Source organism: Ipomoea nil, unplaced genomic scaffold (assembly GCF_001879475.1).
Source record: "Ipomoea nil cultivar Tokyo-kokei standard unplaced genomic scaffold, Asagao_1.1 scaffold1286, whole genome shotgun sequence".
NCBI classification, from domain to species: Eukaryota; Viridiplantae; Streptophyta; class Magnoliopsida; order Solanales; family Convolvulaceae; genus Ipomoea; species Ipomoea nil.
Genome location: NW_017617714.1, coordinates 2,553,208 through 2,570,000, shown reverse-complemented (window position 1 = coordinate 2,570,000; position 16,793 = coordinate 2,553,208). Strand labels below are relative to the sequence as shown.

At 35.3% G+C, this 16,793-nt stretch overlaps 2 protein-coding genes across 3 annotated transcripts in view; one reads left to right on the top strand and one right to left on the bottom strand.

Moving 5' to 3' along the window:
* LOC109184808 (2-oxoglutarate-Fe(II) type oxidoreductase-like) overlaps nucleotides 1–6,060 on the top strand; it is an 8,211-nt gene extending 2,151 nt beyond the window's left edge. The window contains exons 3-11 of one of the 2 annotated variants that reach the window (XM_019334850.1): nucleotides 2,975–3,073; nucleotides 3,191–3,242; nucleotides 3,562–3,683; nucleotides 3,771–3,871; nucleotides 3,960–4,018; nucleotides 4,349–4,405; nucleotides 4,764–4,809; nucleotides 5,085–5,164; nucleotides 5,718–6,060. In XM_019334850.1, the coding sequence (XP_019190395.1) occupies nucleotides 2,975–3,073; nucleotides 3,191–3,242; nucleotides 3,562–3,683; nucleotides 3,771–3,871; nucleotides 3,960–4,018; nucleotides 4,349–4,405; nucleotides 4,764–4,809; nucleotides 5,085–5,164; nucleotides 5,718–5,796 (695 nt within the window). In that variant the 3' untranslated portion in view covers nucleotides 5,797–6,060. The remainder of the gene's footprint in view (nucleotides 1–2,974; nucleotides 3,074–3,190; nucleotides 3,243–3,561; nucleotides 3,684–3,770; nucleotides 3,872–3,959; nucleotides 4,019–4,348; nucleotides 4,406–4,763; nucleotides 4,810–5,084; nucleotides 5,165–5,717) is intronic. The other variant, XM_019334851.1, reaches the window with a different exon arrangement.
* A 400-nt stretch (nucleotides 6,061–6,460) lies between these two features.
* On the bottom strand, nucleotides 6,461–16,484 carry LOC109184805 (probable RNA-dependent RNA polymerase 5). The gene is made up of 19 exons (XM_019334845.1): nucleotides 16,033–16,484; nucleotides 15,490–15,673; nucleotides 15,271–15,409; nucleotides 14,816–14,890; nucleotides 14,176–14,329; nucleotides 13,518–13,740; nucleotides 13,354–13,441; nucleotides 12,896–13,039; nucleotides 12,398–12,466; nucleotides 12,185–12,259; nucleotides 11,407–11,513; nucleotides 10,930–11,078; nucleotides 10,457–10,682; nucleotides 9,524–9,749; nucleotides 9,224–9,366; nucleotides 8,601–8,766; nucleotides 8,342–8,480; nucleotides 7,487–7,662; nucleotides 6,461–6,865 (listed from the first exon to the last, which is right to left on the bottom strand). The coding sequence occupies exons 1-19, from the start codon at nucleotides 16,391–16,393 to the stop codon at nucleotides 6,629–6,631; spliced, it is 3,081 nt and encodes a 1,026-aa protein (XP_019190390.1). The 5' UTR covers nucleotides 16,394–16,484; the 3' UTR covers nucleotides 6,461–6,628.
* Between the last annotated feature and the right edge of the window lie 309 nt (nucleotides 16,485–16,793).

The window sequence follows — 16,793 nt, the reverse complement described above, 5'->3', positions numbered from 1 at the left end:
ACACACACACACACACATATATATATATATATATATATTCAAAATTGTCCACAAGGCTTAATGAGTGCTATTCACAAAAGGATTTTATCAAAAATTCAAATAATTAAAATTTTGTAGTATACAATTCTTACAATTTTCCTACTCATTTTCTGGAAAATGAACCAAACACACAAATACGATATTTCGTTTTGTAGCCAAACATCGAAAATTAAAATGTTTTATGGAAAATGACTCATTTTCCGGTTCTAGAAGTCATTTTCCTACTTTCCAAACGGAGCCTTAATTGAACACAAATGAGCCCTTTTTCCAAGATTAATAAAGGAAATAGACAATATGATTCCTGTGAAACTAACTGAAGGACCAACTTTTATATTGCAAAAAAGAAGAAGAAGAAGAAGAAGAGGGGTTGCAGTTGGACAATTTCAAAGTCAATGACTATTTTTGAGATTGCCATTATAGTTCCTGGGTCAAAAGCAAACTTTTCTCTTTAAAACCTTCTAGGCATAGCTCATAGCTACCAGTTATGCTAGAAAGCAATTTGCAATGTAGATAATTTGATTTAGTAATTAGTAAACTGTTGTATCATTTATCTTAGATTATGTCTTGGCATAGCTTAGAGTAATCCGTTATATTTAAAATCAATTTACGATATAGATAATTTTATTTAAATGTTTGGAATATTAGTTACAGTGTAACATATACTATAAACACTTTTTATTTGTTGAATTTGGAAGATGGAATGGCCTGGCGGGTGGAGAATAATACCACCCGCCAGTTAGGCGGAAGCAATATGAAGAATCAAGGACTAGGAAATGAATATAAAACTGAAATTATATTGGTATTCTCTCTGTTTCTAATACAGAAACACAGTGCATATATATACACAAATACATAACTGTAAGTAACTACCCATAACTGACACCTATTCATAAACAGACACAACCCTATAGATAAACCTAACTCTTTAGTTTTCAACACTCCCCCTCAAGCTGGAACATCTAGAAGTTCCAAGCTTGGATTAAAACATACACTCTACATTACAAATGAAGATTAAAAGCAGCTAGAGAATAACAGTGTTGGATGGCTTCAGAGGAACAATGCTATAAACAACCTTTGGGAATGAAGGCACCAGGGCGAAGCTTGTCACAAACAACCTTGGGAATGAAGTCACCAAGGGGATACAAGGGCAGTATGAGTTCCATCAGTGTGGGTTGCAGGAGTTAAACCAGAAGCTTTGGGAGTGGCTTTAAATCGAACAAACTCTTCATACTCAGCAGCGGAAATGGTTCGAGAATTTGGTTCCCCAGGTTGAGATTGAGCAACACTTGCTTGGGTACGTACCGGTCTCCCATGAAGTTTCCAACACTGATCTCGCGTGTGCGCAGTTCTATTACAATAATCACAAACTCTAGTGCTTTTCTATCCACCACGATTGTTAGTTCGTCCACGACCTCCTTGTGTGACTAGAGCAGATTGTTCGGTAGTGGATGTGTGAGTACCTGGGATAGAGGTGACCTGCAAGAGCCGTTTGAACAACTCGGTGGTCCCCGGGACTTCGTTGCTTCCAAGAACTTGATTCTGGATGCTTTCAAATTCTGGACCTAATTTGGTTAAGAGAAGTATTACAAAGAATTTCTCTCGTTGGGTAAGTTGCTCTGCGGGCGTACCACCAATAGGCATGAGTGTACCAAACTCAGCAATCAAACTTTGGGCTTTGCCAAGAAAAGTTTCCATATCAATACCATCTTTCTTCAAGTTAACCAAATTGTCAACAACATTATAGAATTGTGAGACATCATTAGTGTACAGAGATTGAGCTTGACTCCACACCTCGACACATGTCTTAAAGGGCCGGAATAAAGGCAACAATTGTGGAGAAAGAGACTGCCAAAGGAGACTACAAAGTTGAGCATCTAACCTTTGCCAGACTGACTTTTCTTTTTCCGGTATCATATCCACTCCTTTTTGCAAGTGGTCAACAACACCTTGGCCCATAAACCATAATTCTACGGCATCCGACCAAGAGTGGTAATTTTGAGAACCACATAATCTTTTAGAAGTGATTACCGGATTTTCAGACAAATTAGGCACATAAACAGAGCTCGAAGAAGTAGGTAAATTATTGGCAGGAGAAATACCCGAAGAATTTTTGTCAGAAGACATCGCGACCAAAATGAAATCTGATGGTACAGACGAAATTGCAGAGGGCCGACGAGCCGGACTGGGAAGTTTCGCCGGAGATGGCCTCACACGCCGGCGACGTGGTGGCGCGTGGGCGGTGTTCCGGCGACCGGAAAAGATGGGTCGGGGTCGCCGGAGACTGGAGAGGACGGTTGTAGTATTATTTGACAAAAGAGCACACCTTTAGGAAGTAATCTGAGAAAATAGTTTCGGATGAACAGTACTTGTTACTGTTCACCGAAAAAATTTTCAAATTTTTTTCAAATTGTTGGCTTTGATACCATGTTGAATTTGGAAGATGGAATGGCTTGGCGGGTGGAGAATAATACCACCCGCCAGTTAGGCGGAAGCAATATGAAGAATCAAGGACTAGGAAATGAATATAAAACTGAAATTATATTGGTATTCTCTCTGTTTCTAATACAGAAACACAGTACATATATATACACAAATACATAACTGTAAGTAACTACCCATAACTGACACCTATTCATAAACAGACACAACCCTATAGATAAACCTAACTCTTTAGTTTTCAACATTATTAAACTGGATGCATCTTGACACACTTCAAAAAATTATTGCCATATATATATATATATATATATATATATATATATATATATATATATATATATATATATATATATATATATATGTATGTATGTATGTATGTATGTATTCCATTGAGCATATATTGTTAGTTTTCTTCCCCCAACTTGCCTACTTCTCCATTGGGAATCCTGTAGAACTAGCTATGTTTTGAAGTTCATCCTTTTCATTTTGGGCTCAGGGGATTACAAGGAAGGATATTATATTGGTATTGAACTACCCAAAGATGATCCTGAAGCAGAAAGACAGTTTTATGGGCCAAACATATGGCCTAGTGAAGGTTAATTTCAGTTTCAGATGCCATTCACTCCTTTAGAACAAATTGTGGACCATACATCAATTGACTCATAGAAAGCCAATTTTGTTAACATATTTGACTTGATCCATTGTTTGCAAGATATCTTGCCTGGATGGAGGAAAACCATGGGGAAGTATCACCAAGAGGCTCTGTAAGTTCTGATATTCCTACCTTGTTCAGATTTCTCAATCCAGATTTTGTCCATAGAAAGAGCAACTTCTGTATATATTTTGGTTTAATTGACAACTTCTGTGTAGGAAGCTTTTCATTGTTACTGTTATCATATTCTTATTGGATGTTCTTTCAATTTTCAAGATCTTCCATAACTCATGGACTTCAAATTTGCCCACTTCCCCTAATGGTTTCTAGGTTCCAGATTGCTTTTGGAAAGAGGGTTCTTTTCTATATATCTAACTTTTCATATTTTTTTGTTTGTTTGTTTGTTTATTTATTTTATATGTTTAATTTAGTAAGGTGACAAAAGCAATAGCAAGGATCATAGCTCTTGCATTAGACTTGGATGTTGATTTTTTTGAGCAGCCTGAATATCTTGGCAAACCTATAGCCATTCTACGCCTGCTACATTATGAAGGTGGGTAAAGTTCAAATGAAATATAATGCAAGCAGCATTTTGTTTGTTTTGGTGTGATTGATAACTAGCACATGTTATAAATACTAGGTAAATATTCTGACCCTACCAAGGGAATTTTCGGAGCTGGTGCACATAGTGATTATGGTTTGATTACACTCTTAGCACTTGATGATAAGTATGGCCTTCAGGTATGTTAAATAGCGTAATTGAAGATTTTTTAGATAGTTATTTACTTTCATTTTAAGTGGAATGAACTTACAGTTTTAACTTTCCCAGATATGCAAGGATAAGGATGCTAATCCTCAGGTTTGGGAGTATGTACCGCCGTTGAAGGGGTAATTAAGTGTCTTTAGATATTGTTCCTACTTCCTATGAAGAGTACCAACAAAAGAACCTACTATCACAAGCTGCTTGTTTTTATTAATATTGATGTAAAGTGTGCATTAAGTCTAAGTGGTGTTCTTGGACTTCTCTCTGGGATATATTTTCCTGTGAAAATATCACATCATATAACAGGCAACCTCTTAAAACAAAGCCATTTTCTTAAAGCACCAAACTGATTTGATTTTAAATATGTATTTTTAGCATATTATGACGTGCACAGTTTAGACATTCTTGCAACTTTATAATCAACGGTTTTAAAGAACCTTGGTTTCTATTTACAGTGCATTCGTAGTAAACCTTGGTGATATGTTGGAGCGCTGGAGTAACCTTAAATTTAGGTAATATTTTTCTCATCAATAAATAGAACCTAGCTAGTCTTTTTACCCAGTGTGCATCAAGTCCCTAAATATTTGCATGCATGTCTTCTATAAGCATATATTGTTCCCAGTTTTATTAGATTACATACATGTGTGTCTGCAACTCTGCATGTATGTTTTCTATATGTATATGAATATGCACATATACAAATGGTGTTTTTTTTTTTTGTTAAATTCTGGTGTTTCTCATCCATATATCAAACTTTTTTGCTGCAAAAACAAATTGTATTTATCTTTCGAAAATAATTTTAGTATGTTGCCTTGATTTGCAATTTTCTTGCAAAGCCCATTTATTTCTTTATTTACTATTTTCTTCCAGATCAACATTGCATCGAGTCCTGGTAAATGGTCAAGAAAGATACTCTGTAAGCCTTTATTTTGGGTTTTCTCTAATAATTAACAGTGGAATTGAATTAATTTTAGTATTTTGTTTTAATGGTAATACTTTTATTTCTCTTCCAAGTATCCCTGTTATGTGCGAATTATAGCTCTCTGGCTGTTTAAAGCCTCTAGAACACTAGATATGAACTTGTTTTGCACCTGCAGTATGATATATGTTCGGCAGATGCTTTTGACTGTCATAGATTGATTTATGGTCACAGAATTTATGATCATGTATACCCTTGCTTTCTATGAGCAGATTCCATTTTTCGTGGAGCCTAGTCATGACTGTATTGTTGAATGCTTTCCAACCTGCCAATCAAAGGATAATCCTCCGAAGTATGTAGTTGTGGCCTTATATAGCATTTGATTTCAAAAGAAGCTTTTGTAGAGAGCTCTTGCCTGATTAGTGATCAGATGAGAACCACCCCTTGGGTGAGAACGTGAGAACCAACGTGAATGCACACAAACTACTACACCGATGCACAAAAACTACTCGAGGGTAGATTGTGTGTATTCATGTAGAAGATTGTGTGCATTCATATACAAGTTCGTAGGTTCTCACAGGGGCGGTTCTCATTGAAACATCACCCGCTCTTGCCTTTTTGTCATTGTTTATCAGTATCATCTCTTTTCTCCCTTTCTTCCTTATCATCTTCATTAGTATTTTAATTTTCAAAGTAGATTAATATTCAGTACTTGCTAGGTCTATAGTGTCTCAATCTCATCGAGTATTTAAAGGGTGTAGAAGAAATACGTATGAACTGATTTACAGACTCTGCAAACTGGAAAACTTTACTACATTTTAGTGCATAATATGTCATCAATATTGAATTATTAATTTGATTTAATCTGTCCTCACAAATTTAGTTTGAATGCATTCCATTTCCAGGTTTCCTCCCATAAAGTGCGAGAAATATTTGCTACAAAGATACAAGGATACACATGCTGTTCTGAATGCATACAAATGAGAGTAAACCAGATTAGATCATGCAAACTGTAATCATAATCTCACAGTTTTTATTGAACTATGAAGTGTGGTTACAATAGCTAAAGTAGTTCTTGTGTAACTGTCAATTATAGTTACAATAACTTGGGATGCATATACTCTGAGACCTTAGGTAGGTTCAGTAGATCTGTAAATATAATGTTGTTATGTCAATATGTCAATAGTAAAGGATTGTACACATGTAAAAAATATAAATGATTATTGTATTTGCTGTGTCTTTTGTTCACTCACATTCCTTCTATGTTACATTAATCTTTAAATAGATGTTCATTGCAACTCACTGTAATAAGAAATGTTCATCACTTTCTTAGCCTTAATAATAATTGAAGCATGTGTTTCATTTCAACTAAAAATTTTATAACTTTGTGTACGTGGTTGGCTCAAATTGATATGACCCAAGTAGATTATGGAACAAATAAGATTATTTAAGACATTCTCAATTCAATGGTACAAAATAAATTAGCTGTAGTTGCACGGAATTTCTTTTTAGTTCCGAGTCTGATTAAATTGAAGCATGTATTGCACATTTATATTTATATATATATATTATGCTCAAACATTAACCTCTACCCAAAAACAGACTAATCCAGAGATGACTAGTCAAGAATCAAGATTACCACACACTATTCCATTTCAATTAAAAGTTATAAAAACATACTAATACAACACTAAAATGTGGATCATCCTATTACATCAAGACTTATACATACTAATCGAGACTTATACATACCAATAAAAGCATTTTATTCCATAGAGACTTATACATACTAATAAATAGAGACTTAACTAAATAATCATCTCAAAATATCCTGCAGAATGGATGGTAAAATAAGGATTGGGCTGCCCTTCTGCTTAAATGCATGATATTTGCAAAGAGCAGAGCCAGCCACTCTCCAGGCAAACCCGCATTTTCGGACATCATTTGACATCTTTGCATAATCATAGCACACATGATAAATGGCTAGAGCTTCATTAAAGATGTCATCATCCTTTCTTCTACTCTCTTCAAAATCACCAGCTTCATACAGCAACTGCATTTGTTCACACTATTCCACAATCAGGACTCTCAAGCTTATTTACAAAGTAAAATTAGTTTTCGGCTCTGTTTGGCACGCCTAGCTAAATTTTGGAGTTAATACCTCCAATGGTCCTCCGAGTATTAACAATTTACCAGCTATGATCATCCGAGTTTTAAATGACCTTCAATGGTCTTCCATGTTTTAAAAAATAACCACCTGTGGTCCTTTTAGGACGTCTCGTGGTTATTTTAAACTCGAGTTTTTTTAAGAATTAGGACTACGGGTGCTTATTTTTTAAAACATGGAAGACCATTAGAGGTCATTTAAAACTCGGATGACCACACCTGGTAAATTGCTAATACTCGGAGGACCATTGGAGGTATTAACTCTAAATTTTGTATATTAATATTAAACTTAATATTATGAAAAATTGAATTAAAAATAACTTCAGTCAAGCCTCGTTAACCGAACTAGACACATAAAATGAAACGAAATGGTAAGCTACCCATATTTTACCAAACAGAGTTTGTAGCTTATTTGTAACTTAAAATAAACTATAAACTCTAAAATAAACTCTACCAAACAAAGCGGAATCAATGGAAATAGATAAACGATGAAAGTGAGGGGATATACCTGCTTGTATTTCTTCATAACATTATTTGCAGCAACTTTTCTTGCTTCAGATTTGGGAGTCCCACAATTCATGGCCTCAGACATTTCTGGTAAGTAGCCCTTGCGGTATCTCTCTTTCCAAAGGCTCAAACATGTCTCAGGAACTTCAACTTCAAAACATGGCAGCTTCCAGATCTCTACAATATATAATACAAAATTTCATCTATATTTCAGCTATCATCAACTCACTTCTTTCCTAATACAAGCACAAAGAGACTATGGATGCAAAAGTGAGAGCAATGTTGGTCTACTCACAATTTCAAATTCATAAATCATAACACCTGTTAACAGCATTAGCGGGAATAAAATCCAACAAATAGAAATTAAAAATAATTAAGTTTTTATTTTCTACATTTTATCAATATCCGATTAAATATGGGTTGGACAGAGTCGAGCCTAACAATAAAAATGTTGACATGGTCCAGCCCACTGCCCAAATTTTTTTTTAAACTAAATTTTTTTTCTTCAATTTCTTTAGTTCAAATTTATTTTTATTATTATAATAAGTTATAAGTTAAAATTTATTTATGTACATTTTTTATTATAATTATTTTAAATCTTTATAATTATTATAAATTTTAATTTATAACTTATTTTAATATAAATAATAATTAGTATCCTTATTAAAATAATTAATATTTTATTAAAAAAATAACTTTCTAATAAATTTGTGTTCATTTTTAGAAAAAAAAAAAATCAAATAGAAAAAATACAATATTCTAACTTTCAGCTAAACACTAGAAAATAAAAATAATTTTAAAAAACAACCCATTTTTCATGAAGGAGGCTTACTATGAATGTAATATTAAGTTTCACCTTTTTGAGAGTTTTCTTCAGCTATGGATGGCTCTTTATAGTCATAAAGTTTACCAAGAACAGATGTAGATTGATAGCTAGGTCTCCTCTCCATGTAATGTGGATACTTTTCTGGCATCAACGTACGAGGTATATTCACCTATCTCATAAGAAGTAGGAAAAAGTGAGAAACTGAACAAGTGAAAATAAAACAAGCACAGAAGGTTACCAACATTGTACTGAAACAAACAAAAAAGACCAATAAGGTGGGAAACTAAACCGTCTTTCCAGTTTTAGGCGCATCTAATGCTTCGTAGTACAAGTCAATCAAGTGAAGTATCTTTCTCTTCAGGTCAGCTGGCTTCTCCTTTGCACAATTATTGCCCAATGTCAAAAATTGATCCATACATGCCAGCCAATAATCAGCTGCCACTGCCATATTGTTGCTGAAAGAGCAGCGAAGTATGAAAAACATTGATAAGTATGTCATTGTAAAAGATTCTATTTTTTTTTGAGGTGACGAGAGAAACCCGCAGCCACTACCCCAGGATGTGCACCGGGTAAATCCCACCTTATGACCTTAGCCAGCAAAGGACCACAAGGAGATAAACCAGCCTAGGTTGCCCATAGCTGACCGGCTCAAACCAAGAAGGCTGGGATTCGACTCGTGGCCTTTGTAGTTACAAGTTTATATATCTTTAGCCAGCTTGGCTGGGGTTAAAGAAGGCAACTATAAGAAGAAACTAAAAGAAGGCAACTTTTATCGATTAAAATTCAGCAGTCCATCAACATCTAAACTTTTGAATATGATGCATATAGTTAAGTATAATACAGCACATTTATCAACACCAAGAATTTACTTTGTAAGTTTTCAGTATAATACGCAAGTTATGAGAAACATACCCCGACTTCTTTCCTTCTAAAAACACTCGAAGAAGTTCATATTCCAATTCATCAGGCATAAAGTCAGATGGCCTTTTGGTGACAGCCTTTGGAACAGCATGGATCCGACTCCATGGTTCACTTGCTTTATAGTAGCTCAATAGCTGAAATTCATGTTATCACACATATGAGGAGATTTGGAAAAAGGAATATAAACATAATAATGCGATCGTCTTATAGAAACACGAGGCAACTTGAACAAACTGAAGAATCCACTTCTTAACACTTCTAAAAGTTCACGTTGTATGAGAGAAACTAAACCTGAGGATTCATTGAAACCCAATACATGTCACCATCAAAATCACTGTTTGCAATTTCACTAGCAGCTGATATTGGGCCTTTTGTTGAGAAGAAGATGCCATATTTAGCGTTACCAACAATATGATTCAATTCTTCTACATACTTGGCATTCATAATGTGTATGTCCCCAAAGTGAAGACCGGGATGTTTGTATACCAACACTTTCCCAGTAACGTGACCATTATCACTGCACATGTCAATTAAAACAATTCATGCATTACAGACTGCATCTAAAACATATTTATTTATTATGTCAGTCAGATACATGATATACTCTCCTCCTATCCCATTTTACTTGTACGTTTACTATTTATTGGTTAAACCAACTCTTTCTTTTTTGCTTATTTTCTTTAGTATTTTTAAATTTAATTTTTTGTATTCAATAGTAATCCTAATGTAGTTTTCAAATATATAAATTTTATATACAAATACTAAACTTAATACGACGAAAATTGACTTAAAAATAACTTTAGTTAAGCCTCGTTAACTGAACCAAACACATAAAATGGGACAGAAGGAGTCTTTGTTTAGTGCCAGCCAAGCTGTAAAATACAAAGGACTACATTTTACAGATGATTCAGGTGAGTTAAGCAAAGGTGATGTGAACCTGGTGGCCCAATCTTCTCTTCACACTCAAATAAAAAAGAAATTGAAGTGCAGCTTATTTGGTACGGCACAAAATAACCAATGTGATCGAGGGCTAAAGTACCATGCTAGAAGCTCTAAGCCTCTACCAAGTTCTAACCAGGTTGTGGAAGCGCAACTCCCCTTGGCAGGAAATCCATCCTATCAACTACTTTTCCTAAAGGCCATCTATACAACAGGAAGGACTCTATCTCTTGGTGGCACTGGAATAGAACTGACAAGATATTTCATTGATATCGATATACTTACAGAATAACACAAACTTCGTCACTGTTTAGCGTCCCTGTTGGGTCAACTGTCCCCATTAGGTAATAACTGTCACTTGTTGGAAGTTTTCCTGTTTTAAGGTTGTCTTTTTCCATGTTTGACAGTCTGGATAAGCAACCCTGGAGATAAGGCTCGTCCATAGGCACCCCGGATGATATTAGCTTAGCTGTTGTGAACTCATTGTCGATTTCTCCATGTCTCACAGCAGCTGTTTGAAAAAAATAATAATAATAAAAAAATAAAAATAAATAAAAAACCAACAACAAAACAAATATCAAGGAGAACAAATTGAGTAAGAATTCATGATTTTCTTCAAGTCTCCAAAAAGGATCTAGGATTCCAGGGAGTAGAGTAGAATACTTTACTTTGACTGACAGCAGCACAAACTTAGAAAACAACACTCTAGGAGAAAGTAGGAAAATATGTAAAGCATTGCACAAAGATTCCCAATTTACCTCTCAATGCTGCTCTTTTGTCGGTGTATATGGTTTTTATCTCTTCCCAAGCACTTTTCATTAAAGCGAAAAAATACTCTTCAGGAACCCCTCCATAGGTCAACAAAAGAATCAAAAATTTTGATAAGTTGGCCCTCCTGGGTTTATGGCTGGATCAGATACTTTAATAGTTAGTGAATGAGACGACTGTAAAATTTCTTGCAGAACTGTCAGGCCAAATTTAAAGCAAATAAATGCATTTCATTTAATTTTGTTGAGAGTCCCACATTGAAAAAATAAGAGAGAACATATGTGTTTATAAGGCCATATGTTAGACTAATTAATTGATTGGGGATTCAATCTTTTAGTTTGATTTATAACCCGTTTGATTGGATTCAATCTTTTTAGTCTGATTTATAGCCCGTTGAGTGACTTTGTCATGGGAGAATTGATTGGATTCAGTCTTTCTATTAGTAAATGTTGGGGAGAAGGATATACCTAATTGCAACTATCTCCAATGAGTTAAAAGTGGAAGTAACCAAAATTTTTGGATCTTTCTCAACCTTCACCATTGAAGGTCGAATCTGAATTTTTCCAGGTCCAATCTGCAACAATAAAAATAATGTTGAAACTTTACTAAAATACCTACTACTTCGTACAAAAGTAAATATTTAATATAGAGAGTTGATATAGCAAAAATGATAAATTTGTTTTCAAAGCACTGCTCCCTGGTAAACTCGAATCCAACTACATTACCCTACCCTTAGACGGTAACTATAGACATCTAATCCAACTACATCATCGCCAAGACTACTCCCTGGTAAACTCGAATAACCTCCACCACACTGGCCCTTGGGATGCACTTCTCGACCTACTAGGCCCTCCAACCTCAGCCCACCTGGCAAAGCCCATTCTCTTCTCTCATCCAGCGTAATCTTGTTATCCCCCAAGCCTATTAGCCTTTTAGAATCCATCTCCATGCTTTATCAAATGGCTTGGGAAGTCCGGGCGCATCATATACAATGCTCTCGTTTAATTTTCATTGTTTACAAATGCGTTTAAATTTTAATGACCTTTGTGCCATCCCCTTCTTATGGCACATATTTACAAATTCACTTATCCTACCATTTCATCAGAAAACCTATAGAACTGCTAAATCCACACACAAACAAGTGTAAACAAAAAGGATGGTGCCACACCCTTAAGAACAGATAATATGTTGCCTATCAACTACTAAATTTTGTATATCGAAACATAATGACAAATGAGAAATTACCTGTTTGTTAATTAGCAGAGTTCCTTTGATGGCACGCCCATTGTTGAACATTCGAAATTGCATTAGCAATGGCGGCTTCAAAAGGCAGAAAAAGAAGAAAAATGCAACATTACTATTATGCAATGAGAGTGGTGAAAAGTCACAAATAAGAAATGTTTAGAAAGAAAAAGGCAGTTGAGTTGGAAGTCAAAGCTCATGATGACCAGCATTTACCAGTTCTCTATTCCAATATTGTATTCCTTCATTGTTCGTGTCTTCAAGCTCAGTAAGATCTCGAAATTGCTGCATATTATTTTTGTTGAAATACATAATGATATAAGCAGCTCTAATACAATGACACTTTCAAGAAAATAAAATGTTTTCTATTTGAAAACCCGCAAGCTTCTAAAAAGAAGGTTCCTTTTCAAAGGCACAAGGTTTGTTCAATATGCAATATTTAGATTCATCCAACTGTAAAATTACTATATCAGTACTTTGATACTGTAATTTGTAAACCCTTTTTTACGTATTTTATTGCATGTTTAAAGAGAGTTTTCCTATATTCACGTGTGCAGAAAACAAGTGTACATAACACATAAAGATGTAGTAGGTTTGCCTAGCCATCACTGAAACCCTACTCGGGCGTAGTAGAATGGGGCAACTTCAAAATATCTTGCAATCCTCAAGAAAGAAAAATACGGAAAACGCCATTAATCTTATTACTATTGTTACCTCAAAATTTCCATCTCTAATGAATTTTGCACGGCAGAATCCTTTGGGACATTTCAGGGCTAAATCTTCTGAAATATATCCAGTTCCATCTGTGTGGATTCGGGGTTCCCCATCTTGATCATAGACAATGTGACCATTTGCATCCTACAAGATTAGAGTATTGAAAGTCCAAGAGGCGAATAATTATCATTTGCAATGTTGAAAAAATCACTAGGCGCCTGGGGACCGCCTAGGGCGCCTAGAACACCTAGCTCCTAGGCGCGATTTTTGCAATACTGAATTCATTTGAATGGGACACACACAAAAACCAAAAAACCAAAATAAAAAACAAAAAACAAAACAAAACAAAACAAAACAAAACAAAAAAAAAAAAAAAAAACAAAACAAAACAAAAAACCATGCAATTGAGACAACAAATAAGACCAAAAAAAATAGGAATTAACAGGGAAGCATAGTACACGGCAAGGTATATCTTCAATATCTTGAATATCAACATTAGCAAGATCAATCGGGAATTTTATTGTCTTAGAGAGAATCAGAGAAAACCTGCATTCAAACTGAAGGTAAGATACTTTTTCTTGAGAAAAATAAAAATTCAGATCAATATCAGATGAAAGCATACCTGGCAATGTATTTAGCAATACTAGAAACTGTGTGCACATGCATGAACTGTGACCTTGCTTCATTAATCTTTTTCTCAAAAAAAGTGTAAGGCCTCCTCCCATCTTCGCATGGTCCAATGTTGGACCTTTCAACAATGCTAATAAAGTAGCATTTCAACAATGTTGGATCTTTCTTCCTTTCTTCTAGGTTCTTCTTCTTCTTCTCCTTCTCATCTTTATATACTACAAACAACAAACCCAAAATAGGATAAACAAATAAAAATTATAAATAATTTGGTTTTTTTAAATATTTTTTAAATGTAAAGAAGAAACCTATTATCTCAAATCAAGAGGAAAATAGAAGATCAAACACAAATTTGTTTTCCAGTTAAGCCAAAAATAGAGGTAATTGCAAGCAATAAGCATCCAGGCTCTAGAAGGCAAAGTGAAGATTGCTATAAGCAGTAAACCTTGACCAGAAATAAGGCGCGTTTTATTAAAATTTGATGAAGGGAAAAATTAAGGAAAAATCAAAAAGAGAAACTGAGGTTATGTGATGCCGACAATTACAACATATCTAGAGGAATTTAATAAGAACACACCAAAAGTTGAAGAGGATACCCACATGCACGCATACAGAAAGTTTATTTAATCAAGGAAAATATTTTATTAAGTTACCAAAAAATCGGTAGCGCCTCAAGCCAACAAGAATTCCTTCATCTGCAATCATCTTGGGACAGCATTCATTTTCTGCAGGAAATCTGACACATAATACATTTTCATCCCCCAGAGCCCTCTGTAGATGAGTTCTCGTTGTGGTCAAACGTATCCCCTGAATGATAGGAAAACACTAAGAAACCATGGAATCTGTTGGGCGGAGGCCGGTAAAGGCCAAGTCTAGCACCCGGTGGCTGGGGGATTGTTGGGCAGAGGCCAGTTAAGGGCTTAAAAGGCCAAGTTCAGCACCCAACGTCCCGAAAATATGATGGCAGTTTATAAGGAAATAAAGTTGCGCCTTCGCTACTAGCTATAGCTTTTGGCATAGTGGTAAGCGCTTGATCCTAACAGAATCAAGAACATTCAAGATAAACTAGAAACAAGCAAATTGGAAACCAGATTTCCATTGCTGATTGCAGAGAGTATACCCACAGCAAGTTGTAAATCTCATAACAATACACTTTAGTTAGAAAACATTGCATTACAAATATAATAAATTCCATATTTTTTAGACTGAAGAGGAAAAATATTTTGGGAGTTCCAAAAACAAAGGCAATAATAAGGGGATAGTGCACATCAGTTATGAACTTATGATACAAACCTTAAAAGTGCAGTTTCCTTCTTGATCAACGTTACAATAATACATATGTGTTTTACCAGAATCCCAATCCAAATACTGTGACATAAACATAGAAAAACATGAGTTTCAATGAATATTGAAGACGAGAAGTAAAATGCCCATAACCCATTCACTCGAGTTTCTGAATTGGCCAAAAAGAGTGATGCATTAGTACACATAGATACATACATTATGAATCTACTTACAGGACAAGGAATTATTAAATAGAGATCTTGCCGAAAAATTGAAATTATTAAATTAAACAAATGAAGGCATTAATTGAAAGCAGAAGCTTTATCCAGAAAGTGTCAGCTATGAGTTAATTCTGATTGATCATAGTGAAGATTACTGTGATCAGATGATAGAGAACAGGAACAAAACAAAAACATAGATCCATATTTAAATTAGACAAACTAATCATATGATGTGAGGTTCACCTTAGGTCGTTCCCCATCATAATTTTGGCGTCCATAGGCATTCCAGATTCGTGATTCAAATTCTGTCATAGGAAGATTCCCCCAAATTCCCAGAATCTCTGCAGCTTCATTTGGGGATACAACATCTTCCAGCTTCTTTCTGAAAAAGAGCAAAAACAGAAATTTACAATATCCCATTCCCATCTATCTATCTAGCTAAAGGATAAAGCAGTGATTAACCTGCTGCCAATGTAGCTCAGTATTAAAAATAACTTCCGAAATTCAAGTTGGCTCAGCAATTTTAACTGTTCACTGATCATCCGTGAGCTTCCCCTCTCACTACATTCTGGGGGCGGCTCATTACAAAATGATAACGGGCGCTTGGCTTTCAGAGGATACAAGCCTTCAACTTGAACACATTTACCTTGCAAAATAAGAAACAACGTACATTTTAATTTGTGTAAACAATAATTTGCATTATTTTCCGTTGGGTATCAATGTATATGTCAAATTTTCCCTATATTATATATTAGGGCCTTAATTAAGTGGCAGTAGACACCAATACACCAATACACCGTCTAGAGAGTGAGGTATGAAGCAAATAATGGCTAACGGTCTACCGTTAAGAAGTTGGAAACTGTGGTTGGAGATAAACACGGGCTACGCTTCCGCTCTTATACGAAGTCAGATCTCTCGTATATCATATTCAGTATAGTTAGACTATTTAGATCTAACGTATCAAAATTTGATAACCCAGAATGCTGTGGCATACGAGAGGAGTACCTAGAGGAGAAAAGCTACGAAAGAAGGGTGGAGTAGAATCAGTAGATTCATGGCTCCTCTTCCTATTATCTTCAGAGATACACTCTGGGTATCTGTTCACCATGTAAAATATGAAGCGACTCAAATGTCTGATGGGAGTGGGACTAGAAGATATTCTCTTCAAAACTTTCATGGCCCCCTCTTCACCTATATCAGCCAGCCGCCTCCTGGCCTCCGCGTCCGGCGGCTCCTGCGACTGCTCTGCACATATTTCCTGCAGCAGAACCTCCACCGGTGGCGGCAGCGGCCAATCCAGCATCAAAAGCACTGTTTCCGGAAGTACAAGCTCATCTGGAAATGGGTCCTCTACTTCCATTTCCATTTCAACAAATATATATATCTTTTCTAATTTTCAAGCTAAAAATTTGGGATTTTAGAAATCAAGAAAACGTGGGAAGCAAGCTTGAAGGTTTCATGATCATTTGGACAATGACCGGGAATTTATAGCTCCTTTTCTGCCTTGATTTTTCGCTACGGAATGGATAGGAAAACGACCGTTGTGAATTGTGACTTGTGAGTCAGCATTTGATTGACACTAAAAGACCATTCATACAGTCTACAGTCTACACTGAAGAAAAGGTTGGAAAAGACGGGAACTTCCCCGCTAAGCTTTGCTTCAAAGTGATTGATTATTAGGGTATTTCTTCTCTTTTCTTTCTCCAATTTATAGGCTCAAATCTTCCATATCATCTTATAATTTCCATATTCAAAAAAAAAAAAAA

Bases quoted from the DNA above. Each gene is read 5' to 3' on its own strand.
- LOC109184805 (XM_019334845.1), bottom strand. From the start codon at position 16,393: ATGGAAATGGAAGTAGAGGACCCATTTCCAGATGAGCTTGTACTTCCG. The intron at 8,767-9,223 runs GTATGTTTCTCA...CTGCTCTTTCAG, and splicing joins TTAGAAGGAAAGAAGTCGGG to CAACAATATGGCAGTGGCAG. The intron at 6,866-7,486 runs GTATATCCCCTC...GAACAAATGCAG, and splicing joins TTATGAAGAAATACAAGCAG to TTGCTGTATGAAGCTGGTGA.